At 40.5% G+C, this 25,018-nt stretch overlaps 1 protein-coding gene across 5 annotated transcripts in view; it reads left to right on the top strand.

Annotated features, from left to right (window-relative positions):
• LOC121672687 (glutamate receptor-interacting protein 1-like) overlaps positions 1–25,005 on the top strand; it is a 175,581-nt gene extending 150,576 nt beyond the window's left edge. For 2 of the 5 annotated variants that reach the window (XM_042045425.1, XM_042045427.1), the window contains 2 exons: positions 22,901–23,048; positions 24,652–25,003. In XM_042045425.1, coding sequence (XP_041901359.1) covers positions 22,901–23,048; positions 24,652–24,922 — 419 coding nt within the window. In that variant the 3' untranslated portion in view covers positions 24,923–25,003. Of the gene's footprint in view, positions 1–22,900; positions 23,049–24,060; positions 24,096–24,651 lie in introns of all 5 variants that reach the window. The other 3 variants (XM_042045428.1, XM_042045426.1, XM_042045424.1) reach the window with 3 other exon arrangements.
• Positions 25,006–25,018: the final 13 nt, after the last annotated feature.

Genomic DNA, 25,018 nt, shown 5'->3' with positions numbered 1-25,018 from the left:
AGTGACCCTGTCTGAAACAAGAAATAAAAGTTTATCATTACACTGAAGCTGAGGAGATGCAGTTTCTCTTCAGGTTTTCAAAGATCTGCCATGATGCCACTGGGGCTCTGTGTTGTCTCCATAATTGGGGTTGCATCTGCTTGGGTAACCTTCATATTTTCTCTGCAAGGAAGCAATCAGACAAGTTCAAAGGGATTGGCTACCTTGAGTTTAAATTCTGGCCATTTTTATGTAACTAGTTCATAAATGGCTGCTGATGATCTTTTGAGCAACCTATTTTTTAAGTCTTGATGTTCCTGCTGGGGTAGTCTTTGAATCAAAGATAGTGTAGTTAAACAGAACTAACAGCTATTGCCAGAACTTTGGCACAAAAGGTAGCTTTTTTTAGTTGTTTGCACTTGTGAGACACAACGTCTTTCTCTCTTATGTCTTCAATGGGTGTTTGTTAGTTCAAACCCCTCTGTGGTGTTCAGGAGTGAAGGAACATATTGCATGTTCAAATTCCATATGTTTCTCTGGCTTCTTTAACAGTTCTTGCACTTACTTGAGCCAGAATAGATTTGCTAGAATGTGGCACCCTGTAAGTGCTCTCTTTGAAATGGAAACAGCTTGGTTTTTGTTGCAAATCTACCAGAGTCACCCTGACACAGAACCACTCAATTTTAAATAGAGCAACGCCCTCAATTTTCTGAATTCAAATGTTAACACCGATAGAACTTTTTAGAAAGGGGATTATTGATTCAGACAACCTCATCCAAGACTTTTACCTCTTTAAGTTCACCCATTAAAATAAGCTAATTCATTAGTTAATTAATGCTGTAATGATCTTATGGAAGTTTATTTAAAGAAATCTGCTTCACCTTTTAGCAATTCTGCCTGGCAAGAAGAGCACTAGGGAGAGAAAATGTGCACAGTTTAAAGATCAGGTGACATAATCTGTGGCCTAGTGTAGACTTTGAGTAATTTGTGGAAGGTGAGAAATAGAGGAGAAAAAAGAACTTACGGGCTGCCCCTTAAGCTTCATAAAGCAGTATCACTCAAGGGCATTCAGAGCTGTGGAGACTCTCAAAAGCTAGAGGTTTTACAAGCCCAAAGGAACAGGAGCCCCAGAGACTCCAAGGACTGACTTAAGATCTTCATAAGCCTTCTAAGTGTTGCAAGACCTTGAAAGCTGAGTGAAGTCAGGAGCCCTGTAGGATTCCACTCTGCTTTTTTCTTTCTGATTCTTTACAAACTTAAAATTAACATTTCCTTTGTCTCTTACAGGGTTTTGACAGAACAGACAGGTAGCATATTCTAGCATTTGACTGCAACTGCAGGTCTCCTGGCTATCACAGGCCAATAGATTTAGATCCCTTGACGTTCTAAGTATGAATTAGTTGCTTAAAACTTTGAAGAAGTTTTCTTGTCTTATGTTGCTTCAGAGACAGAACAAAAATTCATGTGCATAGCAAAGGTCATAACAGCTGTATTACTTGAAACATTACTTTAAATACATCTACACAAACACATACACAACTTCTGTTGCAAGACAATGCTGGAAGTCAAAATGTTGAGCGTGCCAGTTGGGAAATGTCAGAAGTGAGACTGTCTGCTCTGCCAGTGTCCAGGTAGGTGTACATGCAGTACATCACAAGACCCACAGGAGAGATAACCTTTTTATGCAGCTATTCATTTTGAATTTTATTTCTGTCTCCAGTGTGTGACCACAGGCTTATTGAAGGCACTGCCCAGATCCTTGTCTAAATGCAAAGTTATTAATTTCCTGGTGTTTTTTCCTGAGGCCCTAATCCTGCCACAGTTTGAGTGCTTCAGGCAATATGCAGATCTCAAGGAGAAAACCTCAGTCCCAAGGTCATTGTATTGGATCTTTCTTACAGCAGAAGATGACACAGACATCACTCTAACAGTTATAGAAATATCCACTCACAGATGTGTCACTAGGTAAAACACATGGGATTTTTTTCTCTCCTGGAGGCTAATGAGTGAGTCATTCACTGAGCAGATACTTAAATCTATGTGCTATGGCACGTTAGTCTCCTCTTACTGTGCAGTTTACTTGTTTATCACACACACTGTGTTCTGCTGTTGGTGCCAGATGCCTGCAGCAGGGACACCAGTAAAAATTGACAGTCAGCCGTGGATATATACAATAAATAAGTTTTCTCTCTGTAGTGCTAGCAAGCTGTGCTGAGGCAGTGGGAGGTGATTCAAGGCAGCCAGCACAGCTTCACCAAAGGGCAAGTCCTGCCTGACCAACCTATTGGGCTTCTATGATGGACTAACTGTATCAGTGGACAGAGGAAGGGCTACAGATCTCATCTCTCTGGACTTGTGTAAAACTTTTGGTACAGTCTCCCACAATATCTTTTTCTCTAAACTGGAGAGAGATGGATTCAGTGGGTAGACTTTTGTTAGATGGATAAGGAATTGATTGGACGGTTGCATCTGGAGGGTAGTGGTCAATGGCTCAGAGTCCCAATGGGCATAAGTGATGAGTGGTGTCCCTTAGGTGACCTGTGCTATTTAATGTCTTCATTAATGACACAGACAAAAGGATCGAGTGCACCCTCAGCAAACTGGCCGGTGACACCGAGCTGAGTGGTGCAGTTGACACACCTGATGGACGGGATGCCATCCAGAGGGACCTGGACAAACTTGAGAAATGGTCCTGTGGGAATCTCATGAGGTTTAACAAGGCCAAGTGCAAGGTGCTGCACCTGGGTCAGGGCAACCCCTGGTATCAACACAGGCTGGGCATGAACAGATCAGAGCAGCCCTGCTGAGAAGGACTCGGGGGTGCTGGTGGAGGAGAGGCTGGACATGACCCAGCCATGGGCACTCACAGCCCACAGAGCCAAACGTGTCCTGGGCTGCATCCAAAGCAGCGTGGGCAGCAGGGCCAGGGAGGGGATTCCACCCCTCTGCTCTGCTGAGACCCCACCTGGAGAGCTGCACCCAGCTCTGGGGTCCCAGCACAGGAAGGGCATCAACCTGCGGGATCAAGTTCAGAGGAGGCCACCAAGATGATTGGAGGGATGGAGCACCTCTCCTGTGAGGGAAGGCTGAGAGAGTTGGGTTTGTTCAGCCTGAAAAAGAGAAGAGTTTGGGGTGACCTGCTTGTGGCCTTCCAGCATCTGAAGGGAGCCCACAAGAAAGACAGAGACTTGCTACAAAGGCTTGTAGTGACAGGACAAAGGGGAATGGCTTCAAACTGAAAGAAAGTAGGTTTAGATTAGATATAATGAAGAAATCCTTCATTGTATGGGTAGTGAGACCCTGGAGCGGGTTGCCCAGAGAAATAATGGCTGCCCCATCCCTGAAAGTGTCCAAGACCAGGCTGGATGGGACTCTGAGTGAGCTGATCTTGTGAAAGATATCCCTGCCCATGGTAGTAGGGTTGGAACTAGATGATCTTTAAAGTCCCTTCCAACCCAAGCCATTCTATGATTGTGTGATTTCAACTAGTGAAAGATACATATTTTGGGATATGACTTACCCTTGGCATGAGAAGCCTGAGGCTTGTGATTTTTTTCTGCTATTGAGTTTTCTGGCTTTCAGGACTGCTCTTTTACAATAGGAAGAATGGGTTATTCCTTTTAACCCTTTGTCTCTCATGCTGCTTTTAAATATGATGTGCAGACTTCACTTAGTGTCATCGTGAGCCTGTAAGATGGTTGATACCTATCAGTTGTTGATACCTATCAAGCATAAGTTCCTGCTTCATTACCTGCTTTAATCTACTCTATTTATCTTCTTTAAAAGAAATATAAATACCTTTTAAACACCTCTTGAGATAAATGGGGTAGCATGGATACCTAGGGTAAATAGGCATTATGGTTTAAAAAAATCTAGCTTTTGGAGCTGGATTCAAATTCAAATTGAAATTCAAAATCCAGTTCTTGATTGATAAGTTTTTTTGTGTGATCAAGAGATACAGATGCTGGCTGTGATAGTGAAATAAAAATATGCTTGCGATTGGTGACCAATGCAGTTGGTCCCTTTCAGCCTTTACAGAAATTGTGACAGAAAGAGAATCTGATACTTAAAAGCAGCAGTCAGGTGCTCCCTCCATGTTACATAACCTTCTTTCCCTTGCAGTTCCGTCTTTATGCCTTACACACCTCCTACCCAACTCATTCACTGCTAGCTCCTCAAAACTTACTGTGCTTTCACCTATGGGTAGGAGATTTCTTCCATTGTGAGGACTGCTGAGCAGTGAAAGAGGTGTGGAATGGGCCTTGTAAGAAAACAGATTTCTCTTTCCAGTAAATGGTATCCCTGTATTGCATGAGCAACTCTCAGTTTGTTGTTTACCAGTACCTGTGTAAGCTTACATCTTTAACAGCGTTGACACATTTTTATGTACCATTACCTAGGTTTGTCAGTCAGAAAAACTTCAAGCTTCTGGCATCTGTACCCAAATAGTTCCTCAAAAGAGTGACAGCCACTAAGCCCACCAGCCTGCTCTCCGTTAGCAGGGCTATCAGACCAGCTGTCCAGCACAGTGCACATGTGCTTCCTGGAGACCAGAGAAGTCTTGATACACACAAGTGACCTCAAGGTTTCGAAGGCATTTGCTGAAAGGGGAGAACAACTGCAAGGGTTCTGGACCCCGTGTTCTTTCCTGTCTGTTTCGTGCAGGCATGATGCTTCTTTCCTCCATTCTTTGTTTTTATCTTGGTTCTGAGCTGCATTACTGTCTTTTTCCCAGTAGCTGCTTGATTTTCCTTTTCTCTGCTGACTTAGTTTGTCTTTTCTAGAAGGTCCTAAATCCCAAACATGCTATTCCCTCTCCTTACAGCCCGGTTTTTTCTGCTGTCTTTTGCCAAGTAAGGCTTAGGTAATTTTCCAACACATCTCGCACTGCTGATTTCCCTCTGTTAAAGGCCTTTTGTTTCCATGCCTGTCCTTCTTCAGCCCTTTCTCTTGTCCCTGTCTCTTAGCAAACCACTCCCAAGTTTCTTGTTCTGCAGCTTCTTTTCAGATCAATAACCTGCTTACCTCAATTCCTCCCCTTCCTGCCCATGAAGTCCTTCTCCTCTCCTCTTCTTAGCTCTTCTCTTGATTCCCAGTGCCAGATCTGTTAGGTAGAGAAGACACATAGGGAACATGAATTTTCAGTATAAAGCCCACAGAATTTTCAGGGGGAGGGACAGGGGAGGTGTGGCAAATTATGGCTTTTCATAATGACCTGCTTCAGCTAAAATAACTAAGGGGAGAGAAAAAGGGTACAGTCTGAGAGAGGTAACCATCGTAAGAAAAATTGACACCAAATACTTGTACTGTGGCCAAGTTGCAAGTTACAAACAATTAAAAACAAGATGTTTTAGCCAGAAAAATATGATTTCAGTGATTCCTAAGTCTATTTGCCCTATAGAATTTTTTCTATTTTCTTTTCTCTGTCTGGTTGTGATTTGCTGCTGTAGTTTAATAGCCATCTTGCTAGTAGCTGATTACAGAAGGAAGGAGTTGTCATGTTTTACAAGGATTTCATAAATCTTACGGGTATTTCTTTCTTTACAAACTTCTTGGTCATCCCTAAAGAGAAATAAAAGGAGTTTAGCTGAACCATATAAGTTACAAATTACTCTTAACAGGTCCAATTAAAATTTGTCTCAAGTGCTTTTGAAACTATGACCTCATTAAAAGCAGCTTAATAAACATTGCTTTGTATGGGAGAAAAAAACTGTAAAGGTGAAATGAAATGTCCCTGAAACAGAAAACTAGAGGTACAATTTAGTTGTGATAAATAACTAGGAAGGGGGAGGAGTTCCAATTTGTGTATGAAAATACTCTGTTTTACTTATTGGGTACTGAGAGTAATGGAAAAATTTGTCTTCAAAGACTTGTCAGGAAGGTGAAACCTGTATTTATATGCAGTTAATCTAAATAGTCTACAATTATAAGAAATCAATCTGATCTATCAAATGTATTTCATGATGGGCATTCATTAAAGGAGACCCTTGCTTATCTATGTTAGTATCTCCTTACAAAGCACATGGTTTCAATATTTTAGATGCTAATTCAAGGGCTTGGATCCTCAAATGGAAGCAGTCTCTACCTATTAAAAATATGCTATTGTGCTTCTTTCTATAAGTAATTAAAGACAAATGATGGAAGGAGAAGATTCTTGTAGTAATCTCTCCTGTCCACCATCCAGGCTTCAAGCAAGCAGAGCAAAGGAGCAAGTAACCCTCACAGACACTTAGTGAAGGATGGGAAATAAGGGGTTGATCAAATCTTTCCACTTCCCATGAAGGCTATCCAGATATGCCGTGAAATGCAGCGTGAAAGAAATTGCCTTCTCTACCACATGCTCTGACCTCTGGTCAGCTGGAAGTGGGTCAGTAAGTTGGCTTCTCTGTTACTTAGCATGCTGGTCGACAGAGACTATAGCAACAGGATAATGAGATATCCTGGCTTGTGCTGGTCTGAAAAAAAATTAAACAGGGAGCTGAAGTACTTAAATTCAGAGCGCAGAGGTGAAAGTTTTACAGAAATGGTGATAATTAAGTTCTGTGGAGATTAAAGGATCTTTTGTATGTGCCATGCAATTCAAAGCAAGAGAAACTCTGTAATCAGAAAAAAATCCAATTAAAAAAAAAAATACAGCCCCAGATTTGTGTTAGTGGCATTGCAGTCATCTGAGAGACTAAGGAATAGGAGACAGATCTGATTTTCTTTATACTCAAGAGAATTTGTGCTGTAACCCCAGAACCTATCTCTAAAAGGGCCCATCTCTAAGCAAATAACAGCAGAAAGGCACCAGTCCTGCCTCCATTACAGGGAGAGGAAAACAATAAATGTCTCCCAAGACTTCCCCTGAGGGAGATATTTTAAAAAATCTGGAACTGAACCAGTCCATCCTCTTGACATTTTTCATGGATATGAGACATCTGGACTGTGCCTGACAGGTTAGGCCAAGGGGGAAAAAACCAAGAATCCCTCAGGTAATTTGCTGGAACACCTGTACCAGGCATAATCTAAGAGGTTAAAATGGGATACAGTAAGGCAGATTTTTATTCCTTTTCAGTAAGGTTAATGGTTCATTAATCATTTTACAGAACATTTACACTGAAAAGGGATGGATTTCAAAGTACAAATATTTTTAGATATTTTGCCTAAACGTGATCTCAGTTAATGGTGTTTTAGTGCAAAACCCGTGTGAATGAGATCTGAAGCTGATCCTGTGAGACTGTGCCATCTAGTACTCAGCACTTGGGAGATGTGTACTGCTCAGAGAAGACAGTACTAAGGTCTGTGAGCTGGAAATGTAAGTAGTGGGGAAAGTCAATATTGAAGGTGAACGGGTTTATCTTGAAATCAACATAGTTCCTCAAGATAATTGCACCAGTGCCACATCTTACAGCATGATCTTGTTACACTTCCAGTGGTGTTGCTCATCTGTACAATGAGTGAACTGTTTTGTTCTCTGTGCATTTGCTGTTTAAACCACATTTTCTTACAGTGATTTTAAACATAACCTGGTTTTGTATCTTTTTCCTAAATGCCTGTTTACAACTCTTCATTCATTTAAAGGGATCATTTCATAGCCTGTGAACTCAGTAGTTATCAGAGTGGTTTGGGGAAAACAGTACTGAGAAAAGTTGTTCTTTGTATTAGCTTCTATTTAAAAAAAATCTTTTTCTTCTCTTTGCTATAATAAATTTACTGGTGTCTTACATCAGTGCTGTTTGATCTTCCGTGAGTCCCATGATTTTCACTTGTAAGGAAACTGACCAGAATATTTGGGCAGCTATTATTGCTTGGTCATGTTGTTATTTCAGTGTAGATGCAGGAAGACCCTAACAAAATGTTTCGGTGATAATTAAACTTGCATTCAGAGTAAACCAAAGGCAAGCACCTGACTGCAGGTTTCATCCATATCGTACCTTTTTTCTTCTTGGAGGAGGAAAAGAGGGTGGCAATGATTTTACGAAGAATACTTATCTGGACCATTTACTGGTTTCATCTTTAATTGAAATTCTGACTCTAGCAGAAAAGTCATGGCCCACTGCAGCCAAAAAAAGAGTGCTGAGCCCTCCTGAAGAGATGAGTAATGAAGGATAGGACAGCTTCCCAAGGTTGCAGGTAAAGCTGTGGCAAGCTGAAGTTTCTTCCTTCCTCCTATGTGGCTCCAGACATTTCTTCCCTGGCTGATAAAACTGCATTTTTACATGCAGAACCCACATCAGTATAAAAGCTCTCTTTCTTGAAGTGAGTCCTAAGTCATGTGGTGACCCAGACTCTCAGGTTGCCTCCATGAAACTGGAAGCAGAGTAGGGCTTTGCCAAGAGATGAAATTGGCTGTAGAGCATCAAAGGCAATGAGGCTCTGGGGAGAAAAAGGGGCAGACAACAGGGGAGCTGAGATGGGGATGCTAATGAGAATGAAGGGGCTCTTTAGGATAAGGTTTCCTATTGTACTGTATTTACATACAGACATCTCTAACCCAAATTGCCACTGGATTATAGGGTTAGTTTCCCTTTTTTCTGCCAGATAATCCAAAGGTTGTATACATGAAAAGATGGTAATATGTATACCTTGAGGCAAAGCTTTGGGATGTGTCTTACATTGCTTAGGAAATCCCTCAACACTTTTTTTTAAAAACTCCTCACTGAGTTTTTCTTTATCCTTTATTTTATATTCAATGGCTGTTGCTGATTCAGGTAATCTTGCCTGAGTTCTTGATTGAAATCTAAAGGCTTCAAGAAGCTTAAAATTAAAAAAAAAGAAAAAAAGAAAGAAAATTAAAAAAGAAAAATTGAACTGCAGACACACAGACCCTGTGGTTTCTTCTCTGTCCTTAATAGGATTTTGACACAACATCCCCACAGCTGCAAAGAAAATCTAAAACATCTCTCCCTGCAATTCTTCATGGCATTTTTTGGCTCAGGGAGGCCACCAGCAGTTTACACCTAGCTGCTGTTATTTACATTTAACTTCCTTCTTTGAAAATAAATGTTTAATTTAGGAAATGCCTTTGTCTTGATTGTTGAATATGCTCTGCTAGGTGATTCTCTCTACAGAATTTAGTAGGTTTTGCATGCACATGAAGCTGCATCTAACACCTATCCCACAGCAGTACTTCAGTGTGTTGTCATAAGTGCTTAGGAGAACAAGAATCATTGATCTGTAGGTCAGGTGCCTTCATGAAGTTAACTGAGGTCCAGTCCAAGCCTGTTTGACTCAGTCAGAAGACCTTCTTTAATTGATTTCAGCTGGGATTTAAAATAGGACCCAAAGGCAAAAAAATAAACTCATGTCCTATTGTTTGAAGAGCTTTGCTTTAAGGGAAATAGCAGACCTGTGTTTCTTTGTCCCCCTCCTCAGTTCTCACCAAATGGACACCAAGTTTATAACAACAAATATGTATTCTGCCAGCATAAAAGTTTTCTAATTTAAGCACTGTTTACACCACTGAATCAGTGTTTTATTTTCTTGCTAACATAAGATTAGGGATTCCACAGCCAACTCAAGTCTGAAGTGTAGAAAAGACTTGTATTGCAAAGACCTGACTGATGCAGATTACTTTAAAATTGTACTGTTTAAAATGTTTAATTATGCCCAGTTACCACTTAGTCCTCTCCTTTCTACTAATGAGAAAAGAACATGCCAGGCCCATTTTCTCTTCACCCCTTTGCTAAGATATTTCTCTTCTGCTACTCTAGCATTAGCATGGGAACGGGGTGTACACACATGAAATAGCCAGTTTTGGGCTAAGCTTTAGAGGTCATCTCACTTTGGATCTAGATCACAGCAAAAGTCTCTACCCTTGAACATGCCAGAGAAACTATAAGATGAACAGCCACCATGCATTTAATTTTATTTATTTTTTGGCTTTCACATAACAGACCAGATTTCAAATGTCAGCATTTGATTTTATAAATCATGGCAAGGCATTGATGCTGGTGGTCTCTCTCAGTACATCCTGCCATTCTTTAGTTGGATATGGAATGTGAGAGAAGCATCAGCTGCTATGTTTAAACTAGAAATCAGCTGCAAAGGGAAAGTGAACAAGAAAGGATTTGTCCTTTCTTTGTGTCTTTAAGATCGCCCTTGCTGGAGGAAGGGCTTTTTTGATACTTCCGTAAACTGATTTACAGTTAAACCCATGATTTTAAGAACAGTGAAAACTTGAGCAGTTTACACTAAGGCTTTTCTTGTGGCCCTCTTCTACCTTCCCCCAGGTAACTGCCTAGATCTGCTTTTTGTATTTTCTTGTGAAGCACTTTCAGGCAAAATTGTTCTGCCATTTCCAGGAATGAATTTAGAGAAAGTTGTTTTGCCTAGGATGAGAAAGTTGGAGAAACTTCGCATTGTAAAGACATGTCTGTTTGAAGCACTGGAAAACAGACATGCAGTTGAATGGGTACTGGTTGAGGGACAGAAAGCCTTTTCCAGGAAAGTCTCTTCTGCTTATCCCCGTAAATATCCACCCAAACTTAGCTACATTTGGAAGTCTTTGAAACAGTACAGCTCAGCTCAGTGTGCTCAGGAGAAGCAGCATTTTGTGTCAGCTTTTCCAAAAGATTTTGTGTATATGGGAGAAGTTTTTTCTTGTGTTTGCAAAGTTTCTTTCAGTTCAGCTCTTCAGGGATTAGAAATGTAAGAATTAAAGATGCCCATGCAGCCTTACTCAAATGCCTTGGTGCATATGTTACATTACAAATTTTAATTGGAATGATTGCATACATTTTACCTTCCACAGTCACACGCTGCGTAGTACTAAGTGATCTGAAAAACAGTCCTGAGAGAAATGTTCTAAAAAAAGCTGATCTCATCTTGATGCAGATGCCTAAACTGGAGCAGGTGAAACACATTTGTCAAATGCCAGTTTTCTTGGATGGTTGTAGAGAGAGTTTAGGCTCAGGTGTAGCTACTTCAGGTCTGCCCTACAGAGGTCTGCATTTTGGTACAGTGAACCCCAACATAGGTGTCTTAAACTGTCCTCTCCAGACAAATGGATGCTTTCAACCTTTATTTCTTTCATCCTTGTTTGTTTATCTCTACAGTGGGGAAAACACCATGCTTTTGCTCTAAAGTGTGGTTGTAAGAGAAAATCATTAATAAATGTGTGTTGTAGGGAATACTCAGTGGCTGCAGCATACAACAGCTCTCCCCCACCACATATGCTCAGAGAAGATTGAGAATACTGTGTAATAATTAAGGCATGAGCATGGAAAAAAAAGGGAAAAGTGTTCCTACTCATTAATATTCACTATCTACCTTCCACATGAGGCTCTTGGAGAAGGAAGTATATGTGCTTATTTAATTAAAGAAGGGAGGTAAAAATAAGTACATCCAGGCAATATTCATTCTGGGGATCATTAGGTTTGAAGTGCTTTGTGCCCACATGGTGACCGTAATATTTTCCTTTTAATGTCCTTCTGTTTGTAAACAGACGCTTCTCATCTTTATTGGTGTACATGTATTTTTATGATGATTTATACTGATGTTCTGCAGATTTTAATCAACTTCTCATTTGGGGTTTTTTACAACTTACATAAGCACAGTCTTTCTGTTATGGTCAGCTCAGCAGCATTGTATGGAATAGTCTTCTGAACACTGTGACCTCTAATTTTTCAAAATCTTTACAGCTTTGGTAAATTTGGGTGGATTTCACTGGTAAAAGAAAAAAAACACAGCCAAAACCAAAGAAACAAACAAAAAGAAACACAGATGGAGAAGGCTTTTCACAGTTTCTCCTTTACATAAATTCAGTAATTGCTTAATTGCTCATATAAGCACTGGAACATCTTGCTAAAGAAAAAAGTCACCAGACAGGGGCATGAGAGAACCTGGAGCCCCTCCGAGCCTGGCAGTGGGAGCTGCTCTGGCAGGAGGTAAATGGCTTGTCCTGCAGCAAAGGAGGAGCCACATGGGAACCTTGCCAAAGGTGACCCTGGCAGCAAGCTGGCAGGCTGTCTGCTGAGTAGCAGATGATAGAGTGCCCTTCTCATTGCTATGACTCTTAACAGTTATGGGCCACTTGAGTTTCTAGAGGTTATTGCTTAGTTGGGATTTTGGGAGCAGAAATGTGGGGAATTGGTTTTGCTGGAAATGTATGCTGCAGAGAAGAGGGGATATAGAAACTTTCTTTCACTTTAAATGTGTGAATACTCCCAGTAGTACTGTTCTGTATTGTTTGGGGCAAGTACTGAAAAGGGGAAAGCTGGAAATACATAGGCAATCCTAGATTACTTTTGCAATGAGGGATCAAAGCATTTATGTTTAGAACCATGGCTTCTGTGTTGGATTTAAGGGCAATTTACCTAAACTACTTTCTCTGTTTATTTGAAATGTTTTTACTGAACTGCTGCTTAGGCACTACCAAAGCAGAGAGGGCAGTTAATAAAATGTTTTCTGACTCACTTTACCAGTTTGTGCAACCCCTGAGAGCAGAAAAACTCTCACTGGTCCTCAGTACAAAAATCTCCAGGTCAGATCTCAGCCTCGACCTTCTGCATGGTAGCCTTTTATACTGTGGCTGTGCCAATGCATCAGTTATTTTTAAGACATCTGTGCTAGAGCACAGATTATGGAAGAGACCAAAGTTTCGGGTGAAAAAAGTGGTACCAATATACACATTTGTAGGATTAGAAACTCGTATTATCTGTTATGAACAGGAATGTACAGTTTAATTTTTCTTTTCTTCTGGTTCATAGTTAGCTAATAGGCTTTGCAGAGGAGAGTTTTAGACTAGTCTGAAACTCCTGCCTGTTCAACCAAACCAAGTCAGTTGATGTCAATGTTAGCAGAAGCACACCCAAGGTCAGCTTTCCAAGGCAGAGACTGCAATTAGCTTCTGTGCAGAGGTCACTAACACATGCAAATAATAAGTAACCACGAATGTATAAGTTGGTATGTCTCAGTACAGAGGACCCATGAGCAAGGTCCAGTTGTGCAGCTCACGTACCCCAAGCAGCCCAGCTGTATGGAATGGGGCTGTGCTTGGGTCACTCATCCTGTTGACAAGCAGGAGTGGCTGTCACAGGCTCAGCATCTTGCTTATGTGGCTCCGCTGTTTCCAGGGCTTCAGCTCCCGCCACTGTGGCAGAGAGAGGGGCAGCTGAGTTATCTCACTAACACAGCATTGACTTGTCCTTATTTGCCTTAACTGTTCTCTTATCCAGGTGTCCAAACTACCCATGGCACACCTTTGCTCTGGAGCTTTGGAGCTTTTGGGATTATCTGAGATTCCTCATCCCGGTGGAGCCTTGGACACATGGGCACTGTCAGCTCAATGCAAAGTTTGGGTGCTTGGGTGTTCGCAGTGTTTGTTCCCATCTATGAATGACAGCAGTGAGGGGTTTTGTGCTCTGTAGGCTTTTGAAGAGAATCCAGTCCTATTCAAACTATTACTGTTCCTGTTAGATGAAGCGTAGGGACTTTGTATCAAGTAGGCATAATTGATGAGCACTGCAGCTCTTTATATTATCTATAGTGTACTTAAGGACATGCTTTTGAGGTTGGCTGATGTAAAATTCGACACACCAGCTGTGTCTTAGTTTGCTGGCAGAGGTGCAGATTGTGTTGCTCCTACTTGTTCTATTTGTTGTGATTAGTCAGACACAGAATCATGCAAGACATGGAGAGTTTTGAAGATATCAAAGTTCTTGTGCATTTTATTTCCTGTCCTCCTTGGAGGAGGAAAAAAAGTGTTGGAAGTTGTCTTGGACATATGTATCTGTCTGTCAGGCCCAGAGAAGTTTTGGATATCCCATCATTGGAAGTGTGCAAGAACAGGTTGGATTGGGCTTTCAGCAACCTGGTCTAGTGGAAAGTGTCCCTGCTTGTGGCAGGGGGCTGAGACTAGATGATCTTTAAGGTCCCTCCCAACCCAAACCATTCTGTGATTCAGTGTTTTTTTGATTTTATCTATGCTTTGTGCAATAGAAAAAATAGTGTTTTGTATTGCAGGGCCTCAGCAGAGGACTTATTATTTGCACCATTCTGGAAGTCTGTCTCATTTTGGAAGATGGTTTTTAAAAACAATTTTTTGTAAGTTTCATTCCTGGAATGAAACACAGTCAGAATTCCATCACTGCTGACTTCTGCAAACATTTCACAATCAATCTAATGCTATATAGTGTTTAAGGGCAGTTTTCAGGAGCCATCCTTCAATGGAAAGGTAGTATTTGAAGCTCAGGTTGCCAAACTACCATAAAGATATACTTATAGGCTCCCAAGTTCTGAAATGGTGGGCTGCCATCAGGGGTAGAGATCTGACTTCTTAATAGTTCTTTAAGTGAATTCTTTAAGACCTGAATTGTCTATATGGTATTCCTTCTTGAGTTACAAAGGCAGAAAATTTCAGGGCCTGGACTTATTTAAAATGCAGTCAGACTATCCTCAAAGAGGCAGATCCAGGATTTTCTGTACAGGTGTCATATACCAAGTCCCTTTTATGCTGTAAATTGTGCAGTAGACAAATAGTGTTTTAAATTAAGAGGGCACATGAAAAGAAAAGCACAGATAAATTAAGAGATTGGGATTTTATACAGCTTTTGAGCAGGGAAGGGGCCTAGTGCAAGGTGTGAGTTTGAAACAATTAATAGGAAGAGGCAGCATCCTGAGAACTGGGGGAAGTCTTTTGAGCAAAAGGAGTTTAGGCAGGCTTTTATGGTCTGAACATGAGAGGAAGTCTGAAAAAGTCCCAAGATGATTTTGGATATATCCACACCCAGACTGTGGGAGCATTTTGAGGGCAGGGATGGTTCTTCAACTAGTTAGTGACATTTCTTAGCTGAGAAGGATGGTGGGGCTAAGGTTGCAAAGTACAAAATTAGGTAAAGGCAGCTCCTAAGCTTTTGATTTGACGAACTTGGCTGAATTAGAGGTATATGAATGAGCTGCAAGAATTAGGCAACAAGAGGAAAATTGAAAGACTGTGCCAGTCAGTTGACAAGAATATTAAATTGCTTGTGTATAGGGGGGATAATAGGTGGCACATTTGTTTAGAGAATAATGTCTCCATTTTCCATTCTGAGGTTGAGAGGTCTCTCTGATTTGGCTATCGTTCATTCTGCTGGCATCCTCTTGGAATTATTCCTATTTATCATTTTTGAAATCTGATTGTTCTAAAGGTGAGAGGGTATAAAATGCCATTGGTGTCTTTTTTCCTTAGCAGCAATTTCATGGTTTTTTTCCTGTGAACTCCATAATCTTTCTTTCAGTTTTAGTAGACCAGCAGCTCCAGTGCTTTCCTGTTACTTGCAGTAATGGAAAATACACTATTTTATATATGTATATATTTTTTTAGTTCTGTTTTTGCCCTTCTAGTTCAGCCAGGTCAAATTAGAACAGCTCTTACTCATACTACACCCTGCCTGAAACATGCAATACCCAAAAAATCAAGGGAACAGAAGGAGCGCACATATTTTATGTTATATTGTAAGTTGGGCCTTGGAGACTGACACTGACACTTTGAACAAGAACAATATTTAATTTTTAAATCATTTTTTTATTATTAAAAACTGCCATCCTTTCTTGGCAAATATTACTTGTAATATATTGCCAGCTTACTCTATTTCATAGAATCATAGAATAGTTTGGGTTGGAAGAGACCCTAACCATCATCTAGTTCCAACCTCTCTGCCATGGGCAGGGATGCTACCCACTACATTATGTTGTCTAGGGCCCAATCAAACCTGGCCTTTAACATGCCCAGGAATGCGGCATCCACAGCTTCTCTAGACAGCCTGTACCTGTGCTTTACCACCTTCTGGTAAAGAATTTCCTCCTAACAGCTAAACTAAATCTCTGTTTTAGTTTACAACTGGTCCGCCATGTCCTATCACTGTCTGCCCATGTAAAAAGTCACTCTCCATCTTTTTTATAAGCTTCCTTCAAGTACTGAAAGGCCACAATGAGGTCATCCCAGAGCCTTCTCTTCCCCAGCCGGAACAACCCCAGCTCTCTCAGCCCATCCTCACAGGAGAGGTGCTCCAGCACTCTGAGCATCTTCATGGCCCTCCACTGGACCTACTCCAACAGGTTCACAGCTTTCTTAGCTTTCCAGAAATCCTTTTTAGAGCTTGCTAGCTGTCATTGATTTTATTTTGCCCATAAGATCTGAGATGAATAAAAGGTTACTCTGCTAAATGAAGCATGAGCAAAGCCAGGGTGCAAACATTATGCAGTATTAGTAGAACAGAATACCAAAGCCAGTACCATGAATCATGCCCTGTATGTTGTTCATTTATGACCTTTAGTCACAAACGTATGAGGAATCAAGTGATATTACTCCGAATGAGTGATACGGTGCTACCCAGCTGTAGGGCATCTTGAATGTTGTTGCTGTGGCCTTTAAACACTTCAGATGTCTTATTCCTGCCTCTCTTCCTTGCTGCTACATTCCCTCTTGAAACCATTGGCCCATGATCCCAATCTCAATTTCTTAATTAGATCATCTTTAAAAATACATAATTATATCCTTTCTTTGCGAAATGGAGACCAAATAATCTTTGCAGTACAGGGAAAGGATGTTACATAAATAAGCGACCTCCCATGCTCCCACCTCCACCACCCAAACAAATTAATATTTAAATAACCCTCACTCAGTTCTCTGTAAGAGACTTGGCTAGTCATCCAATTGCTGTAAAAAAGTGAATGAAAATGCCCCTACAAAGGAAGTTTAAAATGTTAGCAAGATAGCCTAAGTGCTTTATTATGTAGATGAACAGGGCCAAAAGTAGGGTTTTGTGAACACTTTTCAGCTGTGACTTGGTGAAACCTGGAGAAAAAAGAAGAAAGATGTAAGTGGATGGAAGCACAAAGGAATGCGGAAGGTAGAGAAAAGCTTCCCTACTTGCAGCAGATCTTTCTCTTGCAGACTTGTTTCTGGTTGTGGCTCTTGTTTTGTGAGAGATCATGGACAGGCAGGCAAGCTGACTGCCTGTATCTGTGGCAGTCTCAGGGAGACATGAGAAGGGAAATAGAGGAGCCACAGCATGACAGAGGATTATGAATCTTACTGTCACAGCTAGGAATGCACTCTTGCCACTGGACTGTGAGGAGCTGGGACAACTTTCAGTGTATCAGTCTTACAGAGAAAATGTTTTAATGGACACAAAAAAGTAGTTTTTTTGGGCTGGTATCCACATAAAAGAAATAGTCGTTAAGAATACAAAAACCACACAGAGAATGACAAGATTCATTAAGTGTAGTTTAAGATACTGCCTGACAGTAATGAATAGTCATGTGGGTTAATGAAGAAAAGTGGATGTGAATGCCCACAGAGTCCCTGAGTGCTTTTATGTTGCTCTGCTGTCAGCTGAGCAGTACTGTAAAGGACCCTGCAAAATGGTCTGTATGGAGAGTGTCGCTGCTAAAGCCACACGTCTTAGAAATTAAATTCATCAAGTCTGTTTGAAGTCCTGCCTGTTCTTTGCATTGGTTATTTGGTCTCAAGTTTGTACAACTAGCTGTGGATTTCAAGTGCCCTGTAAGATACATATCGGCTTTGAGTTTTGCATTTCAGCAATCTGGCTTCCTAAGCAATGGCAAATACTCAAAACTCATGGTGGCAAGCCTATGGTGTTTTTATCCATTTCTGTTACAAAAAGCAAATAGCTTTTAACATCTCAACTCTTGTTTCTTCACACAGAAAACAGGGGGGCTAATCCCTAGCATGCTGATTCTGAGTGGACTGGCACAACCACACCTGCTGTTCTTTCCCTGCCATTGAGTATTCTGTCAATCATGGAAGGATTTAGGTTGGAAGGGACCTTAAAGATCATCCAGTTCCAATCCCCCTGCCATGGGCAGGGACACCTTCCACTAGACAAGGTTGCTCAGAGCCCTGTCCATCTCGGCCTTGAATACTGCCGAGGATGCAGCAACCAGAGTTTCTCTGGGCAACCTGCTAAATAGATACATATGTACAGAAGAGCTTCTCCTACTTATTTTTTCTTTCAAGTAAGGGAAAAAACCCAAGCACTTGGATTTCTTCAAAACATTCTGCAACTTCTCTGGGCAACCAACATTGTATGTTATTCTCAACTGAGATGAGACTGAGATGCCAAATAAAGGCACAGATTTTGCTGCTTATTCTGTGCCTTACACACCAGACTCATCACTGCCATTTCTAAGTACCTTCTGCTTGTGTGCTGAGTGCTGACGGTGGCTTGCTGGGATGTCTCAACCTTTCTGTAGTAAAAACTGACTGAAATGGAGTGTTTTGTATTGGACCCTTTCTGGAACTCACACTGGCTTGTGTACACAAATGCACACACATCCTTCCCCTGCATTCTGTTGGGTTTTGTTGAAGAAAGCAAGTTCAAGGAAAGGGTGGTGCATTTCTGCATTTAAGGATTTGTGAGTGTCCTTCTATGAAAATTTACTCAACAGGTTCTTTGGAGAACAGTGATTGTCCCTTATACATCAGAGCTGCTGCATATCTGATTGCTGAGTGGGTACTGGAAAAGGATCGTTGATTTTTATGAATTAAGAAAAGCACAGAGAGAGCAAAGGATAGCAAGAATATAGTCTAAGGCATTTGGGAGTGATGAGGGGATTGAAACTGATTTCTTCAATCATGATTTTCTGTAAATGTTCCAACTTTTTGCTCTTAAAGGCAAGAGTGTAAAAGATTTCAGGTTTTTTTCCAGTTCTTAACAATCTTCCTTAACTTCACTAAGATATGCTTCTATGATCCTCTAGTCTGAAAATGAGGCACACAGGTACTGGATATAAAAATTAGGGGTACAGAAAAGGATAAAGAAAATAAAGTTTCAAGTGTACAGACAAGAACTCAATGGAGAAAAGGGACTGAGGGAGAAATTGCTTTACTTAGAATCATAGAATTGTTATGGTTGGAAAAGACCTCTAAGATCAGCAAGTCCAGCTGTCCAACCATACTTGCTATTTGTAGGCTGGAGAGATTTTGTATGAAGGGAACAAAAAAAGATGTGAGGAGTAGGAGACCACACTTCTTTGATCAAGAAAAATTATTTCTATGAAAAACTGTGTTATGGTTTTAACATAAGTGAGGCACATTTAGATCTGTGAAGGCACTACTACGAAAGTGTTAAAACTTGGCACTGAAGGAACTACAAGGTTTGAGCACCTATGCATTTTTTCTGATCTGAACCAGCACCTTGCTGGATTTTTTTTGACCACTTTTAGTCAGAGAATCACAGCAGAGAAGGCTACATGGACCTACAATTTTAAGGTGAAAAACGTGTTAGTCTGCGAACACCTAATAGGGAAGAAGCTTGGAAAATTAGTGTGAGATAGTAAGATATCCCCTTGTTTGTCACATCATTGCTATAAAGTACAGCAGCATCCAGGAGAGGTCAATAGCAGTCTTCTGAAGCTGTGGGTTTCAATTGGTCCAGCTAGCTCTTTAGAATCAAAATCTATTTTGACATCCTTTCTCTGTGTCAAGCTCTTTTAAGCTGATCAAAAAAACGATTTGTACCTGGTGTTGCCATGACTTTGAAAAAAATAAAAGAGCACTGCAAACCTTGCAGTTAGAGAAGTGAGAAGCTGCAGAGGACAGTAGCAACAGAGCTCCGTGTTCCTACAGGAACAAGCTCAATAGCAGTACTTCCTGGCTTTAAGTACAAGAAGGGAAAAAAAGGAAAGCAAAAGGAAAGGGGAAAAAAGCGTCATTGACTAAAAGAGTTTGGTTTCCTGTGGATTTAGTGTCATTATTGATTGCAGGCTATGACTGAAGCTTTCCCCTTTCTAGGGCATTTAAAGGTACTGTTTCACATGTAGATCCTCTGCTGCCTAATACAAGCAGCTCGCTTTTTGGTTTCCCCATGGTGGGAATCTTGGTGGTTTTTGTCCTCCACCACCCACGAGTTGTTGACCTGGATTTCACATACCATGAGGATCAGTAAGGATTAACAGATGTATGCATTTACAAGGACACAGAGAAACATATGTAATGTGATCTCTTTATCAGGTTAAAAATACATTTTTCAACTTTCAAAATGATTTGTGATTATCTTTTGAGGCAGAGGAGGTTGGTAACACTGCTTATTTTATCCAGAACTTTTCCATATCATATAGTATATTTACATATCATAAAAGTATATCCAGAATAAAACCCCTTGTTGCCAGTAATTTAAGCTGTCAAATAAAAAAGGTGTGCTGCTATCTAGCTGAAGAAATGTATTAGCATGCAGAAAGCAATGCTGCTTCCTCTGGGAGGTTTTAATCAGGCCTCTTGTAGTGATTGAGATGCAGTACTCTAAAATGAGAAAAATTATTAACAAAATCAAAGATCTAGAGTGTCTTTCACGCAAATATTCATCAGTGTATCTTATGTAATTACATAGTCAATAAATCAACGTAGTGTGTAAGTGCTTCAGTCATGGTGTAAATATCTTAATGACTGAAACATCTTCACACATGAATAATTCATACCTGTATGATTCATTTTTCATATCCATGCTTTACTTCAACATGAAAAACTAATTCTTCTCTGTCAGAGAATGTGTGCTTGATTATTGCCTTCTGATTTCTCTTCCTTGTGCTTCTTTCCCACTGTTAGACACACTCCATTTCTTCTCTTCTGGTTCCTCTAATGTAGTTATCTTATTTATTCATCCTGTCTGCCTTGGTTTGCCTTCCCAGTGCATTTCAACAGGCACCTGGGAAATAACACTCAGGCATGAGCTGCTTGTACTTATGCAGTTTCCCAAGTAAACTAGAAAAAGGACCAGCATCTTGAAAGATTTACACATTCTCAACAGATACTTCCATTCAGTTTCCTCTCCTCAAGGCAACCATTGCAGAAAGAACTTGTGCAAGTTGGGCTTTGCCATTTTCTGGATCAATGTGAGTTAAAACCTTTGTCAAGGTACTGATGACAAACATTGTTTGAATCTTCTTCCCATATATTTGTAAATGTGAAACTTGTGTCTAGCTCCAGAAACCACTGGAATGTTCAAGATGAAAGTAATTGTTCCTCAGTGCAGGAATGGGAGTAGGGAATACTTAAATTCTGCTCTGCTGCACATGCTTATTTGGCTGTATGCAAGGCACTGCATGCACCCTGCCTTGCTTAGACCCTAAACCAAGTCATCTAAGACAGGAATTTCATTGTGATAAACTCCTTCTTTGGTTACTAGAGGAAAACTTGTAGCTGCTGAGGGCAGTTCATCCAGCATTAAAGCTACTTAATGCTTGAAGCTCCAGGCAGAAATGCTACTGGGTGGACTCTATTCTTTCAGCTCAGAATTGAAAGATCAGTTCAGGCTTGTGGAGCATTTTGTATTTTGGTAGTGCCTGTGAAGGCTGAGCCTTTAAAAATTCAGCCCTAGTTTGGCACAAATATTATTCACTCAGATTTAATGACCACTTTCAAACTTACTGAATCTCGCATTCAAACCCTCAGATTTCAAACTTGAAAAAAAAGCAAACCAGCAGGAATATAAAAATCATTTCAAATTGTGGGGGGAAAGGAGTTCTATAATAATTAACTGACACTTTTCTGGTATTGCATGTTATTTCATCCAACCTTTTTTCACTCCGTTTTTATATGCAGTTTACCTACATCACTCTAACGAGGAAGAGCACCTTCACTGAGTGGTCATCACTTTCTTGTCCAATTCCTTGTGTCATTATATAGATTGTTAGTTTTGTGTGATAATACAGTTTCAGTCTCTTCTCTGACAGTATTACATTTATTGACTATTTTTTTAGATTTAAGACTCAGTTGAGTATCTTATATCTGTCCTCTCCCCCATACTTGGAAGCCAAGTGCAGTTCTTACACAGCTTCAATCTTAGTGTCTGGTGAGACACATCACAATTGAATATTGTCTTTGTATCCTTACAGCTGGCTCCAGTATGCTGTGAATACCAATCTCTCCTGATTGCTGGCAGGACATTTGGTAACTTTGATCCAGCATAAGTCTTCATTTATTCATTTTTTTCTTATTCTGATTGTAAGCACCTCCAAAGGCTTCTGATAGCACTTTGTTTGTCTCAGTCTTTTTATATCCTTAAAGGAAACCTTCTCTTACTGTCTCTTACTGCACTGATCAATGGGTATTGGTTAGTAAGAGTTCTCAGCCAGTCTCCAGAACGTACTTCACCCTGATCACTGCCTGCTTTGTTCTGGCATTTAGGAAGAAGCCTGCTTTTTGCTTTGTTGTGTCTAGCACTTGTCTCTCTTGGGTATAGTTTCTCACCACAGTCATCAATCATGGCTGTTGCTCCATCTTATTTTCCTGTTTTCTTTATTTAGTGTTGGTCATTTACTGTGTATGTCCTGTTGTAAGGCAATATTTTGTCCAGTGACAGGATGTTATAAGAATCTTCTGAACCTTCTCACATGTATTTTTCTTTAACTTCTACTATTTCTAGGTGTCATACCTCCTGCACTTCCACTATTTTCTCCTAAAATGTCCTTTCTTTTTGTGAAGGATTTTTTGTAGACCCTTTCTTTACCTTCTTCATTTGATTATTATAGATGCTGTCCACAGACCTTCATCTTCTTTTGTGAAAATTACTTTAGCTTCCTTCTCTAACCTATTCACTTACTCATTTTTTTCAGATTATTTTCTACTTTTAAAATTAATTCTGTTTTTCCAGCATGTCTGTTTTAAATTCCAGATAATTTTTATCTTCAGTTGTTCAAGAGGATGATTCACTTCACACATCCTGTTTCCCTCATCTGGTCCATCTCTGATTCTGGCACACTCTGAAACTTTCAGACATCCCAGATTCACAAACTTCCTCTTGCTTTTATCATTTTCAACATCAAGAGCTGATTACTGACACCTTAAGTACTGCTATTCCAGTATTTCTTGAAGTGGCATGTTATCTGTTTAGAGAAACAGAATAGCCATAGAGATTTTATGTGGGGAAAACGTAAAAATGGCATAAATACCACATTGGTATAATACTGATCTTTTGTTGTCTAATTTTAACAGATTCAGTAGCAACAGCATCTGGGCCACTGCTAGTTGAAGTTGCCAAAACTCCTGGTGCTGCTCTCGGAGTTGCACTAACTACCTCGATGTGCTGCAACAAACAGGTCATTGTCATAGACAAAATCAAATCTGCAAGTATTGCAGACAGGTGAGTGTGACAGAGGGCTGACACTGCAGGTCCACGCATCCATTTTACTTCTTTCTCTGTTTGGTCTGGTTTTAAAGGAAACCTTCCCTTTTTTGAGAAAATCAACTGAAGCAGTTCCTCTCAAGGTTGCACGTCTTAAAATCAGCACTTTGTCAGATTGCTGTTCCAGACTGCCGGGTCTAAGCCTTCCAGGACACATCTCCTTCAGCTCATTTGTGTCGTATTCAGTGGCAGAAGCCAGCTGCCATGTGATATGTGACTGGCTGCTTGCACTGTGCAACACAGGAGTTTAGAGGTCTGCTCTGGCTATTAAATGTAATGCTGTGGCAGAGATTAGCGTTTTAAAAAAAACATAACCCACTGGAATTCTTGAAGTAAGCCCACCATATGGAACAGCTGTCAAGGGAAGTAAATTTTGAGGCTTTGCAACCTTGAAGTGTTCTTTTAGAATATATCACTCATTCTTGTGGCACAGTGAAATGAAACTCCTTATGTCTGGATTCTTTTACTGATATTTTAGAATACAAGCGGGGTATAAGGAAGACTGGCTTCTGTATTTCTAAATTGTTTTACTGTAATATTTCCACTTCATTTAGACCTTTAAATAAAACCATTTAAACCATTAAAATTATAGATAGATATTTTTCCCCAGTGGTCTGAACCTCTGGAACAGAGTTGTGGGATCTTTCCTGGGGTGCGTGTGTGTGTGTGCGTGTGTGTTTTTACATATACAGTATATTTCTATATACATATCTCTATCTAAATTTTTTTAAAATATTACGTTTCAGCAGCAAATTCCTCCTGCATGTCCCCAGCCACCCTACCTTGTAGCTCCTCTTTGGCAACGGTGCTTTTGGTAGCACCCACTTGTAGCAGTGAGTCTACAGCTCCTGTGTGGGCTTTTCCCTACAGTAGAAACTTTGAGAGTGACGGCCATTGATCCAGGGGTGTTCTCCAGTTCAATGGTGCAGGATGCTTTAATTTTCTCCCTCTGTTCTTTCCCATTTCGCAGGGGGTAACCAATTAAAGGAGCTGTCCACTTGACTGGTACGTCGGGATGCTGACTGCTGTGTTTGCATTTCTCAACTCATCCAGTAGCCAGTCTCTTGAGTGCAGCGAGATTTAGCAGATAGCCCCCTCCCTACCCCACTCCTAGAGTCACCATGCTAGCCCTGGTTTCATTATTTGTTTGACTACTGCATAATTTCATCATCATTTACAGCTTTTGTACTAATAAATGTTTGAACTATAACTCAAAAAATGATGAACTGGGTGCTTGTGTGAGGGATATGTGACCAAGTTATTCGAGTCTCCTTAAGCTCTTCTCATTTTATCCTGCTGCCATTCACACATATTTTTAGAGTCAGCTACCCCATTGCAGTTCTGTGAGTGATGTCTTGGCATATACTGTATTAACTGAATTGTTTTTAAGGTTTGTATTAATAGAGATAAAGTCTGACCAGTGACAGTGCCTACAAAACACAAATGTCTCTCGAAAAAAAAGAACACGTTCATAGTTGTCATGACCAGTTTGAAGGCAGAAGAACTCGTTTTGCAAGCAAAGAGCATACCTGATCATACCAAGTTTCCCCCTTTTATATAGATGTGGTGCATTACATGTAGGAGACCATATTCTGTCCATTGATGGCACCAGCATGGAGTACTGTACGCTGGCGGAAGCAACGCAGTTTTTGGCCAATGCAGCGGATAATGTCAAACTGGAGATACTTCCCCACCACCAGACACGGCTAGCACTGAAAGGCCCAGAGCACGGTAAGAGGATCTGTAGCACCAAATACCTCTTTCTCTTTCTTTCTTTTACTTTGCCTGCCCATGCTGAGTGGTCAAAGCTGTCGCTGCAGTTACGTCTGTAAATGTTGTTTCAGCTCCCCAGGTTATGCTTCTGCAATTTCTAAGCAGCTTTGTGTTTTCTTGGTCTTAATGAACCCTCTGAGATTCCTATGGCCAGA

The sequence above is a fragment of the Corvus kubaryi genome, unplaced genomic scaffold (assembly GCF_017639235.1).
Source record: "Corvus kubaryi isolate FWS band 111438036 unplaced genomic scaffold, C.kubaryi_AGA036_p1.0 64853, whole genome shotgun sequence".
Lineage (NCBI taxonomy): Eukaryota > Metazoa > Chordata > Aves > Passeriformes > Corvidae > Corvus > Corvus kubaryi.
This window is presented reverse-complemented; position numbering and strand designations above follow the sequence as displayed.